Genomic DNA, 25,024 nt, shown 5'->3' with positions numbered 1-25,024 from the left:
ATGTATATTATATTATTTAAAAGTACAAGGTAACCAAAAGCACTAAAATTATTAACATAATTGCATGAAGGAGAGTTTTTGATTAGCAAAGCCTATTTTAAAAATTTTAATCTCAATTTCTTAGGATAAGACACATCCTCCAGTTTATCCTAGGCCCCCCAACCCATTTCCTATTAGATTAAATTCTTGCCTGATTCTTTGACATTCGAGTTTATTCATACAAAGAGTTACGGACATAATATCCAGAACATTAACAAACAGAATTTGTTAAAAATGCTTGTCCCTCTAAAACTAGCAGTATTTCTGTATAGTAGCAATGAAAAATCCAAAAATGAAATTAAGAAAACCATTCCATTTACAATAGCATCAAAAATAACGAAATACTTCGAATTAAATTTAACCACAGAAATGCAAGACTTGTACGCTGAAAACTACTAAACATTGCTGAAACAATTTAAAGAAGACCTAAATAAATGGAAACACATCCCTTGTTCATGAATTGGAAGTCTGAATATTGTTAAAATCGCAAAATTTCTAAAACTTATCTACAGATTTAAAGCAATCTCATTCAAAATTCCAACTGTCTTTTTTGCAGGAAGGGACAAACTGATCCTAAAATTCATATGGAATGCAAGGGACTCCAAATAGCCAAAACAATCTTGAAAGACAACAAAGATGGAGGGCTCACATGTCCTGACTTCAAAACTTACTACAAAGCTACAGTAATCAACACAGTATGGTACTGGCATAAGGATAGACATACAGATCAATGAAATAGAATTGAGAATCCAGAAATTAACCCATACATCTATGGTTGATTGATTTTCATCAAGAGTGCCAAAACCATTCAATGGGGAAAAGAATCTCTTCAACAAATGGTGCTGGGACAACTAGATTTCTAGATGCAAAATGAAGCAAACCCTTAACACATATCTTACACAAAAACTAACTACCCAAAATAGACCAAAGACCTAAATTTAAGAGCTAAAACTATAAAACTCTGAGAAGAAAACATAGGCATAAATCTTCATGACCTTGGATTTAGCAACAGATTCTCAGATATGACAGCAAAACCACAAGCAACAAAAGAAATAAACTGGACTTCATCGAAATTAAAAACATCATGTGCATCAAAGGACACTATCAAGAAAGTGAAAATAACCCACAGAATGGGAGAAAACGTTTGCAAATCAAATATCTGATAAGGGTCTACTATCCAGAACATATAAAGAACTCTTACAAGTCAACAACAAAAAGACAACTAAATTAAAAACTGGGTGAAGAACTTCAAAAGACATTTTTACAAAGATATACAATGGCCAAAGAGCACATGAAAAAATGCTCAACACCATTAGTCATTAGATAAATGTAAATCAAAACCACAATGAGATACTACTTCACACCCACTAAGATGGCTATAATTTGAAAAAGGGAAAAGAACAAGTTTTGGCAAAAATATGGAGAAAATGAAACCCTCATACACTACTTCTAGGACTACAAAGTGGCTACCCAAAAACTTAAACACAGAATTACCATACGACCCAGTAATTCCACTCCAGTGTATACACCCAAGAGAAAGGAAAATATATATCCAGACAAAAACTTGCACAGAAATGTTCACAGCAGCTTTGTTCACAATAGCCTAAAAAGGAAACAACCAAATTGTCCATCAACTAATGAATGGATAAACAAAATGTGGTATATCAATACAATGGAATATTATTCTCCCATAAAAAGGAATGAAGTACTGAAACATGCTATTATAACATGGATATACCTGGAAAAACATTATGCTAAGTGAAATAAGCCAGACACAAAGGTCACGTACTATATGCTTTAATTTATATGAAATAAAATGTGCAGAATAGGCAAATCCATAAAAACAGAAAGCAGACTGACAGTTCTCAGCAGACTGGGCATTGGGTGGGGGTGGGGAAATGGCAGGCAGGGATACTCAAATGACTTGGGTATGGGTTCCTTTTTGGAGTGATGAAAATGTCCTGGTAATAAATAGTGGTGATGGTTGTACAACACTGCAAATATATTGGCAGTCAATGAATTGTACACTTTAAAGCGGTTAAAATTACAAATTTTATTTCAAGTGAATTTTACCTCAATAATTTAAAAAATACTTCCCCTGGGCACAGAACTTGGGGTGTTCAAGGGAAAGAGAACCTTGTTTCCTCATTATTAATCTTTTTTCACTACTTAATTTTTCCTCTGTACCAAATAGTCTCAGTCAGTGAGATAAATAAACACAAACTGATTTCTCAGCTAAGTTAACAAAATCAAATATTACTATTAAGGGAAAAATACCAGAGGTTTGTGGCCTTTGAATTATGTCCTGCATATTCTTCTTGTCCTCTCTAATCCTCTTTCTTCTCCCATATATATTATGATACCATTACATATGCAGTTCACTGACAGTAATATAAAAATTAGGGAATTAAATGATTAGGTAAATCATACATATTTCTTTCTTGCAAAGAACAAAAAATAAATTTCAAGTGAAAACAGCACAAGGAAGAAACAAATATACCCAAATTTTCTCAGGGAAAATTGTGGTCAGTTACTCAATAAATAATGATAGTGCACTTGCTATTAACAGGTTTAGATTTCCTGAATTTTCCTTCAATTGAAGGTGTTAGACAGTAAATTCACTTGTAAAGTTTTCATCAGTTTTGCTTTAGATATAAGTTCCACATAGTAAATATGAAGACTTTAATACTTACTTATCAAGGAAATCCTTATCCACTACAGCAGAGATATCAAGAAGAGGATTTCCCATTCCAAAGAGAATATTTTCCCTAAAAAACATAAACAAAATACAAGTTAGAAATACTTCTGAAAACAAGTTGATGTGTAAAATGTACAAATACATAAATAAATATCTTCACCTTGAAAATAAATCTGACATGCTACTTTATTAAACCTTTTGATTCGCCTATTACATGTAAGATAACATTTTAGAGGTAGCCCAGAGACATTTAGGAAGGATAATGACTTTTAAATTGGATGAAATAAAATACAACAAAAGAAGTAGCAAGATCATGGGACTTTTTCCTTCATGTTCAACAGCTAATGACTGATGCTAATGAATTACAATGTTCTTTTTTAAAAAGCAAAAAAGGTCTATCACAACAAAATTCTATACTTAAACATGACAGATAATTAGCTGTAATGAGTAAGATACCCATTTACTGAAACTTATTAGGGAGAATGAGGAAGTCCTAGAGGAGTCCAGGCAAGAGCCCTATCCTTGAAAAACTGATAACTGTGGTAGGGCCTTCACAACAGGTATCATAGACAATGCATTTCTCAATTACATTTAACAGACTGATGAAGTCTGTTTTCCAAAATTGTTTACCATATGCTCAAAACTGAGGAAAGAACAGAACTCCACCACAAGTGATGCCTTAACAGGAGCCCAACTGACAGCATGAAATGACCAGTGGCCATGGGTGGGTCAGCATCAATGGGAGGAATTCTTATAGTTTATTCAATAAAATTTGCCTCTGTGTAATTTCCCATTGGTCTCCAGTTTAGTGAAGATCTCTGACAGTTGCCCCCAAATGAGTTACCATGCTCACCATTTGGAGACTATCAGTAATATCAATAGGACCAGTACCCCACTGTTTAAGAAAACAAGCTATAGAGGAGAGTGATATCAGCATCACAGCGGTGGGAACTGTTCCCTTTGTCGCTCCCCTCTAAGTTCCAACTAAATGGACCTTCATTAATCAGCAGAGGATTCCCTGCACAGCACAACAGGATGTCTGACTGATCCATGCAGCCCTGCAACTGAAGGTGGGTAGAGTGGATTCTCAGGAGGCAGTGGACCTAGGTGAGCATACCCCTCTCCCACCCTGGTAGCAGCAATCTAGATCTTTCCTCACACAGTAGCCAGCATGACCATAACAGGAGGCAGGGGCAGGCTAGCCTGTGCGAATACTTTCTGAGTTGCAGCTCAGCCTGCAGGAGTGCACACCATGTCACAGTGGCCCTGCCCATGGGAATGCTCCCCACTGAGTGGCTGGGCCTGCGAAGGAGCACCCACCAAGAGCAGCAGTTCAGGAGAGCCACCTGAGAGAACAGAGCTGCCCTGCATACAAAAGGAGTGCCCCTCCCCTCTCACCTAACGCACCACCTCAGCCAGTAACCTGCCAAGTACAGTGGTCCCACAGCAGAATGACCCACCAGCAGAGCACAGAGGCCCTGAATGCACATCCGTGGGTGAATGCACAAGCAGATACAGCCAGCGCACAAACACAGAGCAGCCCTACCAGCACAACCTACAGTAGATGCAGTGGGATCAGAAAACACAGCTACTGCCCACCCGCAGTGGTGGCAGGTGGAATCTGCGAACTGATACTATCAAAAATACACCAGTAAATGATCACTTCAGCAAGAACTACGATGAACTACATTAACAGTTCAGAGCACAAGGAAAATGACAACTCTCCAGAAATGAATCATGAACTAAGAGAAATTTACACTCTAAATGACAGTGAATTCAAAATAATTATCATGAAGAAACTCAATGACTTACAAGAAAACTCAGACAGAAAGTTCAGTCATCTCAGGAATAAAATTAATAACTAGAAGGAATAATTTATAAAAGAGATTGAAACTATTAAAAACAAACAAACAAACATGGGCAAGCCTGGTGGCACAGCAGTTAAGTTCACGCATTCTGCTTCCGCGGCCAGGGGTTCACCAGTTCAGATCCCAGGTGCGGACACGGCACCCCTCATCCAGCCACGCTGCGGTAGGCATCCCACATAGGAAGTAGAGGAAGATGGGCATAGATGTTAGCTCAGGGCCAGTCTTCCTCAGCAAAAAGAGGAAGATTGATGGTAGATGTTAGCTCAGGGCTAATCTTCCTCAAAATAAATAAATATGTAAATATGTAAATTGCATGCTATGTGAATTATATCTCAATAAATTTAAAAAAGTAACAGAAATTATGGATATTAAGAACACAATTAATGGGATAAAAAATAATCTCAACTCCATAAAAAATAGAGCTGATGCAATGGAGGACAGAATTAGTAATTTAGAGGACAGAAACATAGAAATGCTTCAGGTGGAGGAGGAACGAGAACTAAGACTTAAAAAAAAATGAGGAAATTCTTTGAGAAATATCCCAATCAATTAGGAAATGCAACATAAGGATTATAGGTATTCCAGAGGAAGAAGAAAAGGAGTAAGGAGCAGAGAGCTTGTTCAAAGAAATAATAGCTGAGAACGTCCCAAATCTGGGGAAAGCACTAGACTTACAAGTACATGAAGCCAAAAGAACTCATAATTACATCAATGAAAAAAGGCCTTCTACAAGACATACAACAGTAAAATTGGTAAAGTCAACAACAAAAAAAATATATATATTAAGGGCAGCAAGGCAGAAGAAAATAACCTACAAAGGAACCCCTATCAAGCTTGCAACAGATTTCTCAGCAGAAACCTTGCAGGCTAGAAGAGACTGGAACGATATATTCAAAATACTGAAAGACAAAAACTTTCAGCCAAGAGAACTTTATCCAGCAAAACTATCCTTCAGATAGAGAAATAAAAACTTTCCCAGATAAACTAAAGCTGAGGGACTTCATTGCCACTAGGCCTACCTTACAAGAAACACTGAAGGGAGCCCTCCTATCTTAAACTAAAAAGCAAAGGTTTACAAAGCCTTGAGCAAGGAGAAAAATACACAAATGGAATCAGAAAATTGCAGCTCTATGCCAGAATAGGTTAGTAAACACTTAACTATAACATTAAAGACAAAGGGAAGGAAAGTATCAAAAATAACTATGAACACTTCAATTCAGTCACAAATTCACAACACAGAAAAGAACAAGTTGAGACAATAAAAACTCAGAAGGGGAAGAGGGAAGGGATGGAACCAGCTTAGGCTAATGGAGATAAGAGGCTATCAGAAAATGCACTATCTTATCTGAGATCTCTTACACAAACCTCATGGTAACTACTAAACAAAAAAAATCAGAGCAGAGCCATGAATCATAAATAAAGAGAAAACCATCACAGAAAACCAGCCAACTGAAAAGGCAGTGAGAAATACAAGGGAAAAGAAACAAGGGAAACATAGAACAATTGAAAAACAAGAGAGAAAATGGAAGCATTAAGCCCCCATATATCAATAATCACTCTAAATGTAAATGGATTGAATTCTCCAATCAAAAGACACAGAGTGGTTGGATGGATTGAAAAACAAGATGCAGAGGCCGACCCCATGGCTGAGTGGTTAAGTTCGCACACCCCACTTTGGCAGCCCGGGGTTTTGCCAGTTGGGATACTGGGCATGGACACGGCACCCCTCATCAGGCCATGCTGAGGCAGCATCCCACATAGCACAGCTAGAGGCACTCACAACTAGAATATACAACTACGTACCATGGGACTTTGGGAAGAAGAAGAAGAAAATAAAAAGGTTGCCAACATATGTCAGCTCAAGGCCAATCTTTAAAAGAAAAGAAAAACAAGACCCAACATTGTTAGGTCCGGGAAACACATTGCTGCCTCCAAGAAACACATGTTAGCTCTAAGACACACCCAGGCTCAGAATGAAGGGATGGAAGACAATACTCCAAGAGAACAGCAAGCAAAAGCAAGCAGGTGTTGCCCTATCAGACAAAGAAGACTTCAAGATAAAAAAGACAGTGAGAGACAAAGAGGGGCACTATATAATGATAAAAGAGACATTCCACCAACACCACTTATGAATGTATATGGACCTAACACAGGAGCACCAAAGTACGTAAAGCAACTATTAACAGATCTAAAGGGAGAAATTAACAACAACACAATAATAGTAGGGGACCTCAACACCCCAACACCCCACTTACATCAATGGATAGATCATCCAGACAGAATGTCAACAAGGAAATAGTGGACTTAAATGAAAACGTAGACCAAGTGGACTTAATAGATATATAGAGAACACTTCATCTGAAAACAGCAGAAGACACATTCCTCTCAAGTGCACATGGAACATTCTCCAAAACAGACCATTGGAAAACAAGGCAAGCCTCAATCAATTTAAGAAGACTGAAACACATCAAGCATCTTTTCCAACCATAATGCTATGAAACTAGAAATCAACTACAAGAAAAAAGACAGGGAAGTCACAAATATGTGGAGACTAGCCAACATGCTACTGAAAAAGCATTGGATCAATGAAGAAATCAAAAGATATTTGGAGACAAATGAAAATGAAAATACAACAAATTAACTCTTATGCAATGCAAGAAAAGTGGTCCTAAGAGGGAAATTCATAGGAATACAGGCCCACCTCAACAAATAAGAAAAATCTCAAATAAGTAATCTTAAACTGTACCAAACACAACCAGAAAAAAGAAGAACAAACAAGCAAAAAGTCAGCAGAAGGAGAGAAATAATAAAAATTACAGGAGATATAAATGAAATAAAACCAAAAAAAAGTAGAAAGGATCAATGAACCTAAGAGCTGGTTCTTTGAGAAGATAAACAAAGTGGACAAACCCTTCGCCAGACTTACTAAGAAAAAAAGAAAAGCCTCAAATAAATAAAAGAGAAATGAAAGACGAGAAACTAGAACGGATACCAGAAAAATACAATTAAAATACTATGAAAAACCATATGCCAACAAACTGGATAACCTAGAAGAAATGGATAAATTCTTAGACTCATACAACCTCTCAAAACTGAATCAAGAAGAAACAGAGAGGGGTCGGACCACGGCCGAGTGGTTAAGTTCACACTCTCCACTTTGGTGGCCCAGGGTTTGGCCAGTTCAGATCCTGGGTGCAGACACAGCACCACTCATTAGGCCATGCTGAGGTGGCGTCCCACATGCCACCATCAGAAGGACCCACAACAAAATATACAACTATGTACTGGGGGGATTTGGGGAGAAAAAACAGGAAAAAAAAAAGATTAGCAACAGTTGTTAGGTGCCAATCTTTAAAAAATATATATATAAGAAACAGAGAATCTGAATAGCCTAATCACAGGTAATGACATTGAAAGAGTAATCAAAAACCTCCCAAAAAACAAAAGTCCAGGACCAAATGGCTTCTCTGAAGAATTCTCCCAAACATTCAAAGAAGATTTAATACCTATCCTTCTCAACGTAGTCCAAAGAACTAAACATGGACGCTTCCTAACTCATTCTATGAGGTCAACATCACCCTGATACCAAAACCAGACAAGTACAACACAAAGAAGGAAAAGTAGAAGCCAATACGACTGATGAACACAGATGTAAAAATCCTCAACAAAATATTGATAAACGGACTACAGCAATACATTAAAAGGATCATACACTATGATCAAGAGGGATTCATACCAGGTACACAGGGATGGTTCAGCATCTGCAAACGAATCAATGTGATACACCACATTAACAAAATGAGGAATAAAAATGACATGATCATCTCAATAGATGCAAACAAAGCATTTAAGAAGATCCAATATAAATTTATGATAAAAACTCTCAATAAAATGGGTCAGAAGAAACTACCTCAACATAATAAAGGACATATATGACAAACCCACAGCCAACATCATACTTAATGGTAGCAAACTGAAAACCATCCCTCTGAGAACAGGAACAAGACAAGGGTGCCCACTGTCACCACTCCTATTCAACATAGTACTGGAGGTTTTGGCCAGAGCAATTAGGTTGGAAAAGTAATAAAAGGAACCCAAATTGGAAAGTAAGTAGTAAAATTCTCCCGGTTTGCTGACTACATGACTCTCTATACGTAGAAAACCCTAAAGAATGCTTCAGGAAAACTAAAAGTTACAATCAACAACTACAGCAAAGTTGCAGGGTACAAACTCAACTTACAAAAATCAGCTGTATTTCTATATGCTCATAATGGACTAGTAGAAAGAGAAGTCAAGAATATAATTCCATTTACAACTGCAAAAAAAAGAATAAAATATCTAGTAATAAATTTAACTAAGGAGGTGAAAGACCTACACAATGAAAACTACAAGACACTGTTGAAAGAAACTGAAGAAGATATAAAGAAATGGAGGGGCCGGCCCCATGGCTGAGTGGTTAAGTTTGCACGCTCTGCTTCGGCGGCCCAGGGTTTCCCCAGTTCGGATCCTGGGCACGGAGATGGCACTGCTTGTCAGGCCACGTTGAGGTGGCGTCCCACATGCCACAACTAGAAGGACCCACAACTAAAAACATACAACTATCTACTGGGGGGATTTGGGGAGAAAAAGCAAAAAAAAAAAAAAGATTGGCAAGTTGTTAGCTCAGGTGCCAATCTTAAAAAAAAAAAAAAGAAATGGCAAGATAGTAAATGTTCATGGATTGGAAGAATAAACATAGTTAAAATGTCTATATTACCTAAAGCAATCTACAGATTCAATGCAATCCCAATCAGAATCCCAAGGACATTCTGCACGGAAATAAAGCAAAGAATCCTAAAATTTATACGAAGGACAAAAGACCCCAAATAGTTAAAGCAATCCTGAGAAAACAGAACAAAGCTGGAGGCATCACAATCCCTGACTTCAAAATATACCATAAAGCTATAATAATCAAAACAGCATGGTACTGACACAAAAACAGACACACAGACCAACAGAACATAAGGAAAGTCCAAAAATAAAACCACACATCTATGGACAGCTAATCTTCCACAAAAGGGCCAAGAATATACAATCAAGAAAGGAAAGTCTCTTCAATAAATGGTGTGGGAACACTGGACAGCCACATGCAAAAGAATGAAAGTAGACCACTATCTTACATGATATACAAAAATTAACTCAAAATGGATTAAAGACTTGAATGTAAGCCCTGAAACTATAAACCTCCTAGAAGAAAATATAGGCAATACACTCTTTCACATCAGTCTTAGCAGCATCTTTTTGAATGCGTGTCTACTCAGGCATGGGAAACAAAAGAAAAAAATAAACAAATGAGACTACATCAGACTAATAAGCTTGTACAAGGCAAAGAAAACCTTGCAAAAAATGAAGACAAGCCGCCAAATGGGAGAAAATATTTGCAAATCATATATCCACATGGGGTTAATTTCCAAACTATATATAGAACTCATATAGTTCAACAACAAGACAAATAACCCAATCAAAAAATAGGCAGAGGATATGAATAGACATTTTTCCAAAGAAGACAGACAGATAGCCAACAGATACATGAAAAGATGCTCAGCATCACTAATTATTAGGGAAATGCAAGTCAAAACTACAATGTGCTATCACCTAACATCTGTCAGAATGCCTATAATGAACAAGACAAGAAATAATAAGTGTTGGAGAAGATGTAGAGAAAAGGGAACCCTCATATACTGTTGATGGGAATGCAAACTAGTGCAGTTACTATGGAAAATAGTATTGAGATTTCTCAAAGAATTAAAAATAGAAACACCACACAATCCAGCTATCCCACTACTGGGTATTTATCCAAAGAACATGAAATCAAAAATACAAAGAGATCTATGCACCCTTATATTCACTGCAGCATTACTCATAATAGCCAAGACGTGGATGCAACCCAAGTGTCCATCAACTGATGAATGGATAAAGAAGATGTGGTATGTATATATATACATACACACAGGCACACACACACAAACACACAAAGGAATGCTACTTAGCCATTAAAAGAGACAAAATTGTCCCATTTGCAACAATGTGGATGGACCTTGACAGTATTACATTAAGTGAAATAAGCCAGACAGAGAAAGACAAACACTGTATGATTTCACTCATATGTGGAAAATAAACAAACACATGGATAAAGAGAACAGATTAGTGGTTACCAGAAGGGAAGGGAGTGAGAGGGTAGGTGAAAGGGGTAAAGGGGCACATACATATGGTGATGGATAAAAACTAGACTATTGGTGGTGAACATGATGTAGTCTACAGAGAAACTGATATAACAAGGTACACCTGAAACTGTACAATGTTATAAATCAATATGACCTCGATAAAAGAAATTAATTTAAAAAAAGAAAACTAAAAAAAAGGAGAGAGAAGGAGGTATAGACTACAATTATAGTCTACTATGATTTAGAACACTAAATCACAGTCTCTTATTAAAACTACAGACTGGGCAACTACGGCTGAATACACAATAAAGAGACATTTGTCCCTTTTTCTACTTAAAGAAAGCTGGATGGAGGAGGGTTAAAAGATAATACATTTATTTATTCACACTGAAGTTGCATTTGTGATCAAAATAAATGTCTAATATAAAAAGAAAATAAGTGTTTACAAGATGAAGGATCAACAGGCAGATACAGTGAAACTTGACCATCATTTCATCAGGAACTTCTCTGCCTGATTTGCGTATTGTTATTCAAACAATAAAAACTCCTAGAACTTGTTAAAGAAAAAAGAAGAAAAAAGCTTGGGAGAAGCGTTAACTGGGCTGCTTGGCTGTTTCTTTTTAGTCACTCTTTTTAAGTGTTCAATGTGTACAGTCTGGTAACCACCACCGGAATCAAAATATGGAACATTTCCATCACCACAAAGAAGTATCCTCCTGCCCCCCTGTTAACCTCTTCACCCCCAAATGGTCCCCTATTAGTTTGAAGGACTACAATTGGGACACTTCTTTTTAAGAAGTCAATCCTTTGAACATCTCCTGTATTCCCAAAATAGTTTATTACACTCCATTTGAAAATCTAGTAAAGACAGTATTACTATTAATGCACCCTCTCTGAGCCTATGGTTTCTATAGTCAAAGAAGTACTGAGAAGATGAGCACAATGAGTCACAGTAACCATATTTAAACTCATATTCCTAAATGTGTCTCTCCAGCAAAACTTTTTTTCTGACTGTAACTGGACAAGAATACACTTACACAACGAACAAGAATCTGCTGGGAATGAATTGCTCAAGTTTAAGACTGGAAATAATTTTTTATGTTTTATTGAGAATGATGATTAGAAAAAATTTAAGTGGTAAATTATTCCTTTATTATTATTATTAATAAAATAAGTAAATGATAATAACAACATTTGCCTTGTTATTGCCAAATAATATTACAATTCAGTTAAGGTCATTTGAAGCCATTCTCTTAACAAACAAGAATTGTGTACTTGTTATCTGTTCCTTGCCATCCTCTTTCTTTCACCACAAATTACCTTGCTCAAGAGATCTGGGTCGTTGATCCATCCCAGTTCATGGAGAGTAGGGGTCTGAGCGACTTAACCTGGGGCAGAGCAATGCCTAAGCCAATCAGCATAATGCAGTTCTCGAGCCTTTGTGATCACTTCAGAGATGGGCATGTAACGTAAGCCAATCAAATCAGAATGAACCCAAGATTTTTTCTAAGAATGCTCAGATACAGAACATCTTCCTTCCTAATAGATACAAGTGCAGAAGGTACTGGCAGCCCTAAGTATCTCAAGGTGCCCAGGTGGCTGCCTTGCAATCAATCTGACATCACAGAAAACAGAATGGAAAAAATGTAAAGAAACCAGGTTACTGTTGAAGTTACTGGAACACTGAACTAAGCTTTACCTGAAATCTATACCCTCTTTGGACTTTTCAATTACATTTAGGTTAATAATTTTGTTTATTCCAATTTGAGGCTGGTTTTCTATTACTAACATATAAATTATCATATTTCATTTTGCGAATCTGCATTAGTTTTGTAATGTTTTTTCTTTTTTTTAGTGAGGAAGATTGGCCCTGAGCTAACGTCTGTTGCCAATCTTCCTCTTTTTTTTTTTTTCTCCCCAAACCTCCAGTACATAGTTGTATATCCCAGTTGTAGGTGATTCTAGTTCCTCTACATGGGACGTCACCACAGCATGGCTTGATGAGCAGGGCATAGGTCCATGCCCAGGATCCAAACTGGCAAACCCTAGACCACTGAAACAGTGTGTGTGAACTTAACCACTTGGCCACAGAGCTGTCCCTGTAATGCATTTTTAATATAAAGCTGTAATATAGACAAGGTTGTTAGTATTTGCATTATGAATCCACGTTCTATTAATTTAAGTTTCTCTGAGGCTAAAGTCTTTTACTTATTCTCAGGCAGATTCCCTTTTTTTTTTTTTTTTTTTTAGAAAGATTAGCCCTGAGCTAACATCCATGCCCATCTTCCTCTACTTTATATGTGAGATGCCTACCACAGCATGGCTTGACAAGTGGTGCATAGGTCTGCACCAAGGATCTGAACCAGTAGAACCCCAGGCCACAGAGAAGCAGAACCTGCAGCACCACCAGGCTGGCCCCTCAAGGCAGATTTCTTGGTTTCCTTTTTCTTTCCTTTGTGGTAAGGATTATATGAATTTTGGTTTTACTGTCATAGAAACGTGGAGTCTAAAAAACATATTCAACCATCATTTGACATTTTCTTTGTATATCAACAATAAATGGTAATATTATAGTTTAGTTTCATACACTAAGTTCCTACTTGTTTACATATATAGGCTGCTTTGTGTCTTAAGTCTGTGGGGGATCAGAATTAGCCATCCCAAAATGTGTCTCTTTGGCTTGATTTTTTTTTCTTTTTTGAGGAAGATTAGCCCTGAGCTAACTACTGCCAATCCTTCTCTTTTTGCTGAGGAAGACTGGCCCTGAGCTAACCCATGTCCACCTTCCTCTACTTTATACATGAGATGCCTACCACAGCATGGCTTGACAAGTGGTGCACAGATCCACACCCAGGATCTGAACCGGCAAACCCCGGGCCGCCGAGAAGCAGAACGTGCAAACTTCACTGCTGCGCAACAGGGCCAGCCCCTGGCTTGATTATTTTTAAGAAAAAAAGACTCTGAAAGAAACTCTGACCTTCTCCCTAACTGCCTAAAAGAATTTAAGATAGAAGGCCTGTCACCAGCACTGGCCATCACCATAGATAACTCTGGGTATGACTGGCTGGGAGGATCCTTGCTAAGCAGATCCCAGGTTATCTGTAGATGGCCCAGCAAACATTTGTTAATCAAACATTTGCTTTCCCATCTCCATGTAAATTTCCTTCCTTTCCTTTGAAGACCCAAACTACTACCACCAACATCCTTCTTTGTCTTTAGCTGAAGACGGTATTGAAGGTGGTGGCTAGAGCCATTTTGGCGAGTTACTCAGTTTTCCTGGGTTTCTCCCACGTATAAATGTTATTAAACTTTGTTTGATTTTCCCCTGTTATTCTGTCTCATGTAAATTTAATTCTTAGACCAGTCAGAAGGACCTAGAGAGTAGAGGAATAGTTCTTCCTCCCCTACACTGTGATATTGTTATTTATATGAAATGTATATTTGATCTTCATCCCATCTGGGAACAGAGCTCCTAAAACCCTTGGAATTTCCTAAGTGAGGAGACGAATAAGGGTATCTTTTGTTAGGTTAATGAGGTGAGTTTTGGAAAGCCCCCAGATAACCTAAGGATGAGGACTGGTTGCAAGGGGAACCAACGAGGTAATCAGAGGATAGGAACTTTCAGTCCCATCCCCCAACTCCAAGGAGGGGAGAAGGGCTGGAGACCAAGTTCAATCACCAGTGGCCAATGATTTAATCAATCATGCCCATGTAATGAAGCCTCCATAAAAATCCAAACGGACAGGGTTCAGAGAGCTTCCAGGTTGGTGAACACATGGGAATTTGGGGGGAGTGGCTCACCCACAAAAGATGAAAGCACCCATCCCCTCCCACGTATCCTGCTCTATCTATCCTTGTCTTCCATCTGGCTATTCTTGAGTTCTATCCTTTTATAAGGTTGAAATAAATTTCTAGGCCCAAGATGGAGCCACTCCTGCCCAGAGTGCTCCATCAATAAACCAAAGTTTCATGTTCCTGTGTATGGTCCACTTGCCCAGAAATGCAGTACATCCAGTCTGCTACTCTTCAAATGCCCAGCCAACTCTATACCTATTTCCTTGTTCCTTAGTCATTCTAAATAAGATCAGATATGCAAGCCCAGCCAGTCATGCTCTGTTTCTGCTTTGCCCCCTTCTAACACTCCAGAAAACTCACTCTTGACCAAAATCCCCTGGGAAGAGTGCTCCACTGCTTGTGAGGCACTGTATTCCCTCAATCCATGCATTGTTTTCCCTTAAATACAGGACATCAAAATTGTTACTAAATTGGAGAAGGGGCGGAGGAAAATGGCTGGGTGAGCTGACCTGGGACTCTCTCCCCTCAAAATACAACAAAGGATTGGAAAAACTGAACTTCAGAGAATAAATCTAATGCCAACACGTTAGAGACCTACAATACCAAAAAGGCAGAGAACAGAGACCTTGCTGCTGGCCTCGGAGGAGCTGGAACGGGGTAGGAGAGAATGTCGCTCCCTCCCCTAGAGTCTGCGATCCCTGCTGTGCAGTCGAGAAGGAGCAGGGGAGGGGCCGTACGACCGGGGAATCATCCAGGACTCCCGTCACTGGTACAGTGGAAACCCGCTGACAGGGGAAAGCTTCATTGTGCGGGTACCCCATAAACCTGGGGCCTCGGGAGACCAGAGAACAGAACTGACAGGAATCCAGACTGGTGCATGAGAAAAGCAGCCCCTCCCACACGGAAAAGCACACTGGGCACAGCCATCTTGCCCGAAGGCGAAGAGATCAGAACACGCGGCTCCCGACCCCCATCTAGTGGCGACAGGCTGTAACTGCAACTGAATTCTACCACCATGCGAAAAAACTGCTCCTCTACCATCCAGAAATTTATAAAAGCCCCAGACCAGAAGGAAAACAATAAAAACATAGAATTAAGTCCTGAGGACTTGAAATTAGGTAAACTAAGTGAAAATGAGTTCAGAGCAGCTATAATCAAAAAACTCAATGAGGTAGAGAGAAAGATAGAGAAATAAGCCAATGAGTTCTGGAGTTACTTCACAAAAGAGATTGAAATTATAAAGAAGAATCAAACAGAATTACTAGAGATGAAAAACACAATGGACCAGATAAAACAGAATATGGATTCCGTGAATGCCCGTGTAGACATCATAGAAGAGAAAATTAACATAATTGAAGATAGACAGGCTGAATGGCTCCAGACAGAGGAAGAGAACTAAGAATTTTAAAAAATGAGGAAAATCTCCGAGAGATGGTGGATTCAATGAGGAGTAAGAACTTAAGGATCATAGGAATTCCCGAGAACATGGAGAAGGAAAATGGAGCAGAAAGTGTGCTTAACGAAATTATAGAAGAAAACTTCCCAAATCTAGGGATTGACGGAGAAATGTGTGTAGAGGAAGATTTCAGATCTCCTAGATTTGCCAATGTAAAAAGACCTACTGCAAGGCACATAGTAGTACAAATGGCAAGAAGGAAAGACAAAGAAAGAATACTCAGGAAAGCAAGAAAGAAGAGAATAACCTACAAAGGAGCTCCTATCAGACTTTCAGCAGATTTCTCTACAGAAACCTTACAAGCTAGGAGAGTATGGAGTCACATATTCAAAGCTTTAAAAGATAAAAATCTTCAGCCAAGAATACTCTATCCAGCAAGAATTTCCTTCAGATATGAGGGAGAAATTAAATCTTTTGCAGACAAACAAAAGTTAAGGGAATTTGTAACTAAAAGCCCTCCAATACAAGAAATCCTCAAGAAGGCTCTCATACCTGAAAAAAGAAAAAAGGGAGAAAGGGGTCACAAACTACAGACTAGGGAGACCGATGGATAGAACCAGAACAGGATAGCAAATATTCAACTATAGCATTAGGGTAAAGGTAAGGAAACTACCAAAGCAAGGACGATCTTATCACTCTAACTACAAATTCACAACACGAGTTGGAATAAGAAATGAAAATAATTATTTAGGAGGGGAAGAGCAAAGGGTCTAAATCAGTATAGGCCAAGTAAGTAAGAGACCACCAGAGAATAGACTATATTATACACGAGATTCTAAATACAAACTTCAGGGTAGCCACTAAACTATAAAACAGAACAGAGCCACAAAACATACATAAGGAAAACTCTAAGAAACCCAGCATAAGAAATTGCAGTATTAAATGGGTAGGCTAAAGCACACAGGAAAAGAAATGCAGGAAAACATGATAATGAGTGACAGATTGACAGCATTAAGTCCACATGCATCAATAATCACTCTCAATGTAAACGGATGGAACTCTCCAATAAAAAGACACAGAGTGGCAAAATGGATTAAAGAACAAGGTCCAACAATTTGTTGCCTCCAGGAAACACACCTCAGCCCCAAGGACAAACACAGGCTCAGAATGAAGGGGTGGAGGACAATACTTCAAGCTAATAGGAAGCAAAAAAAGGCAGGTGTTGCAATTCTTATATCAGACAAAGTGGATTTCAAAATAAGACAGGTACAGAGAGACAGAGAGGGACAATATATAATGATCAAAGGGACACTTCATCAAGAACAAATAACGCTTATAAATATCTATGCACCCAACACAGGAGCACCAAGATTCATAAAGCAACTATTAACAGACCTAAAGGAAGATGTTAAAAACAACACAATAATAGTAGGGGACCTCAACACCCCACTCACATCAATGGACAGATCATCCAGACAGAAAATCAACAAGGAAATAGTGGAGTTAAATGAAAAACTAAAACAATTGGACTTAACAGACATATATAGATCACTTCATCCTAAAACAGCTGAATACACATTCTTCTCAAGTGCACATGGAACATTCTCAAGGATAGACCACATGTTGGGAAACAAGGCAAGCCTCTACAAATTTAAAAAAAATTGAAATAATAACAAGCATCTTCTTTGATCATCATGCTATAAGGCTAGAAATTAATTACAAGAAAAAAGCTGAGAAAGGCACAAAGATGTGAAGACTAAACAACACACTACTGAACAAGCAATGGATCACTGAAGAAATTAAAGAAGAAATCAAAAAATACCTGGAAACAAATGAAAATGACAAAAATATCTAAAACTAATAGTAACAAATGTTGGAGAGGTTGTGGAGCAAAAGGAACCATCATACACTGCTGGTGGGAATGCAAACTGGTGCAGCCACTATGGAAAACAGTATGGAGATTTCTCAAAAAATTAAAAATAGAACTACCATACAATCCAGCCATCCCATACTGGGTATCTATCCAAAGAGCTTGCAGTCAGCAATCCCAAAAGTCCTATGTACCCCAATGTTCATTGCAGCATTATTTACAATAGCCAAGACGTGGAAGCAACCTAAGTGCCCATCAACAGATGAATGGATAAAGAAGATGTGGTATATATATACAATGGAATACTACTCAGCTGCAAAACAGAACAAAATCATTCCATTTGCAATAACATGGACGGACCTTGAGGGAATTATGTTAAGTGAAATAAGCCAGCTAGAGAAGGATAATCTGTGTATGACTCCACTCATATGAGGAATTTAAAAATGTGGACTAAGAGAACAGTTTAGTGGATACCAGGGGAAAGGTGGGGTGGGGGGTGGGCACAAAGGGTGAAGTGGTGCACCTACAACACGAATGACAAACATTAATGTACAACTGAAATTTCACAAGATTGTAACCTATCATTAACTCAATTTAAAAAAAAGTTACTAAATTGTTTTAGTTTTGTCCTTTGACAATAATAATCTAGTAAGTAAAATAGTACTTACTAGTAGTACTAATACTTTATTTTTTTTTTTTTAAAGATTTTTATTTTATTTTTTTTTTTCCTTTTTCTCCCCAAAGCCCCCCGGTACATAGTTGTGTATTCTTCGTTGTGGGTTCCTCTAGTTGTAGCATGTGGGACGCTGCCTCAGCGTGGTCTGACGAGCAGTGCCATGTCCGCGCCCAGGATTCGAACAGACGAAACACTGGGCCGCCTGCAGCGGAGCGCGCGAACTTAACCACTCGGCCACGGGGCCAGCCCCCAATACTTTACTTTATTAGTACTAGTAAAATAGTAAGTAAAATGTTTCTCTGAGTTCTGTGAGCCCCTCTAGCTAATTAATTGAACCCAACAAGGGGATCCTGGGAATCTGATCTATAGCTGGTTGGTCAGGAGCACAAACGACAACCTGAACTTGCAACCAGCATCTGAAGTGGGGGAAGGGGCAGTCCTGTGGGACTGAGACCTCAACATGTGGGATCTAATACTATCTCCAGGTAGATAGTATCAGAATTGAGTTAACTGCTGGGTGGTGTTGGAAAACTCACACTGTGGACTTGCCCTATGCATCTCTTCCATTTGGCTGTTCCTGAGTTGTAGCCTTTAAAATGAACTGGTATACACTAAAAAAAAAAAAAAAGATGGTGTCTTAGGCTAGGTTCTCCCAAAAGCAAGCCCAAGACAAAGGCTTATAAGCAGGGTATTTGAAAAGTGACGTCAGAAAAGTTGGAGTGAGGGATGAGGGAGTGAAACAAGGAAGGAGAAAAGCCTATAAAAACGTGTTATTGAGTTGGCCATGATTATAGATGATACTGCTCATTCCCACCACTACAGGTGACCTTTGATCAAACTTTTCAGGAAACCTCATAAAATGTGCTTCAGAGCTCCCTGTCTAAAAGACAAAAGAGAAAGAATTTATACATTGACTACTGTCCCCCATTGCAAGAAGTACACAGTATGGGCCTTGATGAGAGATGCTGTCAAACTGTAACTGACCAAAGCCTGTGTGGAACCCGATGCAGCAACAGCGGCTAGTGTGAGAGGTGGGGAAAATGGAATTTAAAGTAGCACCCAAGAGGTGTCTTCATACACAAAGTTAAATATAAACTGTACAATTATTTCCAAAAGCAAATGACTTTAAACTACTCACGTCAGGTTTTCCTCTCTAACTGAGAAACTAGTATATGACTTCATTCTAATATAATAAATTAACTCTGTTAAAAACACTAATTCTTTTAAATAGCTAGTTTCTTAAATACCAACACATATAAACTAGTTCTCAGGCCAATAAATACTAAGACATGTATTACCCTTGTTAAATGATGAAGATACTATATATGTAAGCATTCATTTTGATCTTGTCTGCTAGATATGAACAAGATGGGGTCCAGTCTATGGCCAAAAACTATGACTGATCCACACTGAGATTACTATTTTCTTCCAAATGTTAGCAATGTTTTTTTTCCTGGAATGGATGCTAGAATGAAAGATTCTGAATTACTTTTTTTTTTGGTCAGTAATTTTTAAATGTCTCATAATTCAGGCCTCTAGCCAACATAAACCTATACTATAATTATTTTGTTGGATAGCTAACAGATTTTATGCACTGACATAGATATCAGAGTAAAAGTTTCTGAGAAAAATTTGTCTTGGCTATTGATATATTAATACTGATTAGCCCTCTGGCCAGCAAAAATGTTTAGTTACAGTATGGTGCCAGAATAAATACTGAGTTTTCCTTAACTATTACACCAATCATCCTCTCTTTAAATCCAGAAACCTCAGTTTCATATGTGATTCATCTCTCTCCATCAATAAGCACCACTTTACTAGCAACTGTATCTTTTCAGTTTTATCAAACACTTCTCATACCAGGAACCCTACAACATCCCACTGGCACTGCCTTTAACCTAGGCCCTCTATAGACCTTGCCTAAATTTCAACATTGCTGCTCATTTTTTTCAGACACAATAAATCCTGTACATAGCATCAGAATTATATTATTTACACAAATCCGACTATGGTATTTTTCTACTTAAAGTCGGCCTAGCTTCCAATTATGTACAGGATAAAATCCAAAAGCCTTAGCTTTTGAAACATAACGGACATTGAGTCTAGTTGGAACTCACTATATCTCCTCAAATCTCAGATGCCATGAATTCTACGATACATTCCAATTTCTCATGATGACTGCAAGACACAATCAGTTGTAAGATTCATGCTAATTTCAGAGATATTAAAAAGGGAAGAAATGTGCATGCTAAAATCATTGAAATACCATGCCTCTCTAACTTTACCTCTTTAAAATACACAATCTATTTTCTAATCATGATACCTCACTGTTCCCTGAGAAAGACTCAAAGTCCTTCCCCTACTTCTTAGGCCTCACAAACTCCCATTCATCTTTTCAAAATTTCTCATATCCCACCTCTCTTAGGAAATCTTCCCTACCAAACTCATACCCAAGGGTTACCATGTAAGGCTACACAACCTGTCCCTTGCATAACTCCAGAAGGTGCTGTTCACAATGTGAATGATAGCTCCTACAGTTGTGTATTAAGGAAGGCACTGCTGTCCTCCCTTCCAAAGTTTTATTCATTCCCTCACCCTAGGTTCTCTAAGTTCTTTGATAAACTTTTCAATTGATTTTCCGAGTTGCTTTATACTTTATCTCAATCAACTGATCTCAATCACCTAAACATAAAGGGTAAAGATTTTTTTAAATATTAATTACATTTGTATTCTCAATGACTAGTATATGACAATCACAGACTTTGATCAATTTTGCGATTCTATGTTCTGCTTTTCTATCAACAGACTGCTGCTTCTCTCAAGTTCCCATAGATCAGGGCTGAGTCTAGAGTAAAGTTAGATTTTAAAGGTACTTACATCAAAGGTGAAATGATAAAACACTAAGTCAAGATAGGTTGTGATAAATTAAAAATTAATATTGCACTTCCTAGAGCAATCACTAAAATCTGATAATACAACAAAGTACAGCTAAAAAATGTATAGCAACGTATAGCTATAAAATGAAAAATTAAAATATACCCAATTTAGAAAAAAAGGCAGCAAAGACAAAACAACATACAGGATAAATGGAAAACAAAAGGATGTTATACTTAAACCTAATCATATTAGTAGTTACATTAAATGTAAATGGATTAAACACTCTCTAAAAGATCAAGATTTAAACTGCCACACAGTCACACTGGATTAAAAAAGACAACAACAAATTAAATGCTATTTCCTAGAGACACACTTTAAATATAAGGCCATAGAGAATTTGAAAATAAAAGGTTGGATAAAAAGATATACCATGCAAACATTAAATCATAAGAAACCTGTGGTGGCTAAATTAATATCAGACAAGGTAGACTTTAAAACAAGGAGAATCACCAGATACAAAAGAATTTCACTAAAGAAAAAATAAGTCAATTCATCAAGAAAATAAATGGCTTCAAAATAGAAAAAAATTGGAGAGAAACAAAAGAAAGACAAATGCACAACCTTAATTTTAACACCACTCTTCAATATGGTAAAACAGACAGACACAAAAATGAGTAAGGAGGCACATTACTAGATAGTTATCTTAGAGAAATGAAAACTTAAGTTCAGGGGCCAGCCCCATGGCCAAGTGGTTAAGTTCGTGTGCTCCGCTTCGGCGGCCCAGGGTTTCACCGGTTCAAATCCTGGTCAAGGACATGGCACCACTCATCAAGCCACCATGAGGCAGCATCCCACATGCCACAACTAGAAGGACCCACAACTAGAAATACACAACTATGTACCGGGGGGCTTTGGGGAGAAAAAGGAAAAATAAAAGCTAAAAAAAAGGAAGAAATCTATCATAACATTAATAAAAAAAAAAAAAAAAAAGGAAGAAAACTTAAGTTCACAAACAAACCTGTACAGAAATGTTCATAACAGCTTCATTTGTAATAGTAAAAAACTCCAACTGTCCTTCAACGGTGAAAAAATAAGCAAACTGTGGTACACCCATACAATGGACTAACAGTCAGCAATAAAAAGGAATGAACTATGACACAATAACTTGGATGGATCTCAAAGGCATTATGCTGAGTGAAAATAAAACCCATATCTACATGTTACACACTGTATGATTCCATTTATATAAGACTCTCAAAGTGAGAAAATTACATCAACGGAGAACAGATCAGCAGTTGCCAGGGGTTAAGGGTGTGAGGACAGTATGACCACAATGGATAACACAAAAGAGTTTCTTTGCAGTAACAGAACAGTTTAGTACCCTAACGTGTTAATGGTTACACAAATCTGGACACAACAAAATTTCATGGAACTATACACCACTACCACCCAATAAAAAACAGTGTATGCAAAAACTGGAGAAATTCTAACATCTGTAGTCAAATTAATAGTACTATACCAACATCAATTTCCTGTTTTGGGTAATATATTATGGTTATGTAAGACTTATCTTACATAAATTGGGGGAAGTTGGATGAAGAGTGCACCAGAACTCTGTACTATTTTTGCAACTTTTTGTGTCTTAAAGAATTTTGAAAGAAAGAAAGAGTAGGGATATAAAAAAATGTTTAAAAAATAATTAGGGTGACATCACCAGGAATGGCAGAATAAGGGCCTCCAAAAATCCTCTCTCCCATACAAGCAGTAAGAACACTAGCAAAAAATGTCAAAATCAACTTTTTCAGAACTCTATTAACCAAAGGCTTGCAACAATCTGAGAAGCATTTATTCAAAAACAAATGGCTGAATCTCAGTAAAAACAGCAAGCTTTGTGGCATTTTAACTTGCCCTATTCCCGCTCCCCTCTTCCAAGCTCCAAGATAGCCTTAAAAAGCAAAAAGCCTAACACAGTAGAAACCAGGAGCCTAGCAACCACTGGAGGGGTCAGATCAGGATTGGAACTCTTTCAAAGCCCCATTTTCAGAGAACTGCTATTATTTGAGCTTACTGGCAGTTCCCTAAAAACCCTACTCCAAAGGCTTCTCATTATTTGACCTGACTCAGAGCCTGCCCAATGCTAACAGCCTTTTCTCCCAGGTGTGTTTGTCAAAATCAATCAGCTGCAATTGTTTAACATCCCAGCTGTCTAAAGCAGTTGGGGTAAACAACAAGATAACCAAAAAACTTAAAAGTAAAAATGGGGTATCAGATGTCCATAAGAGGTTTTGAAAAGTTCTGAATATCCCTGAGAATCTAGAAGGCCACATACATGTGCCCACGGCTGTGGGCATGCTCAAGAAAGACCTTAAAAGGTCCTAAGCAATCATTTCTGAGCATGAGACTCTGACAAGCAGGAAATAAAGGCTATGGCACAGTTGTTAAGCCTGGCTGAGTGTTGAAGCTATGCCTCACTGAACACACAGAGCCTCTCAGCAAAGACTAGGAGAATTAAGTATTGGCAAGAATGTAGAGAAACTGGAATCCTCATACACTGCTGTTGGAAATATAAAATATTGCAGTTAGCTTAGAAAAAAGCTTGGCAGTTCCTCAAAAAAGTAAACATAAAATTACCACATGACCTAGTAATTCCACTCCTGAGTACATACCCAGGAGAAATGAAAACACGTGACAACACAAAAACTTATACATGAACGTTCACAGTAGCATCACTCATAGTAGACAAAAAGTGGAAATAAAAATGTCCATCACCTGATGAATGGATAAACAAAATGTGGTATATACATACAATAGAATATTATTCAGCCACAAGAAGGAATTAAATACTGATACGTGCAACAACATAGACGAACTTTGAAAACATACCCCATGAAAGACGCCAGACACAAAAGTCCAAATATTACATGATCCTACTTATGAAATGTCCAGAATACGGCAAATTCACAGAGACAAAGTAGATTAGTGGTTGCCAGGGGATTGGTGGGAGAAATGGAGAGTGACTGCTAACAGGCGTGAGGTTTCCTTCTGAGGTGATGAAAACGTCCTAGAATTAGATGGTGGTGGTGGCTGCACAACCTATGAAAAACCACTGAGCTGTACAGTTTAAAATGGCATATTTTATGTATATGAATTATATCTCAATTAAATAATAAATTAGTAGTAATAATTAAGTAAATAAAACAAACTATTTGATATAATTGCTATTTTTGGAAAACTACACCCAACACTGCAATATTCATTTACTTAATGAAAGATGTGCAAAACATCTACAGTGAAAACCTCAAAATACTGCTAAGCAAAACTAAAGACTTCAAAAAGACATTAACATTCACCAAAACAGACCACAGGCCAGGCCATAAAACTAATCTCAGTAGGTATCAAAGAACTGAAATAATAGACAATATATTCTCTGTATATACAATATAGATGAGTTTACAATGTATAAACAATACATTCTCCCATCATGGAATTAAATTGAAAATCATTGTTTTAAAAATAACTAAAAATCGGGGCCGGCCCAGTGGCCGAATGTTAAGTTCGCGCGCTCCACTTGGTGGCCCAGGGTTTCACCAGTTCAAATCCTG

The 25,024-nt window shown here is 37.8% G+C and overlaps 1 protein-coding gene across 6 annotated transcripts in view; it reads right to left on the bottom strand.

Annotated features, from left to right (window-relative positions):
• ADK (adenosine kinase) overlaps positions 1-25,024 on the bottom strand; it is a 523,395-nt gene that overhangs the window by 453,915 nt on the left and 44,456 nt on the right. For all 6 annotated transcript variants that reach the window (XM_070566356.1, XM_070566381.1, XM_070566372.1 and 3 more), the window contains one exon: positions 2,733-2,807. In XM_070566356.1, coding sequence (XP_070422457.1) covers positions 2,733-2,807 — 75 coding nt within the window. The remainder of the gene's footprint in view (positions 1-2,732; positions 2,808-25,024) is intronic.

This window comes from Equus przewalskii, chromosome 1 (assembly GCF_037783145.1).
Source record: "Equus przewalskii isolate Varuska chromosome 1, EquPr2, whole genome shotgun sequence".
NCBI classification, from domain to species: domain Eukaryota; kingdom Metazoa; phylum Chordata; class Mammalia; order Perissodactyla; family Equidae; genus Equus; species Equus przewalskii.
This window is presented reverse-complemented; position numbering and strand designations above follow the sequence as displayed.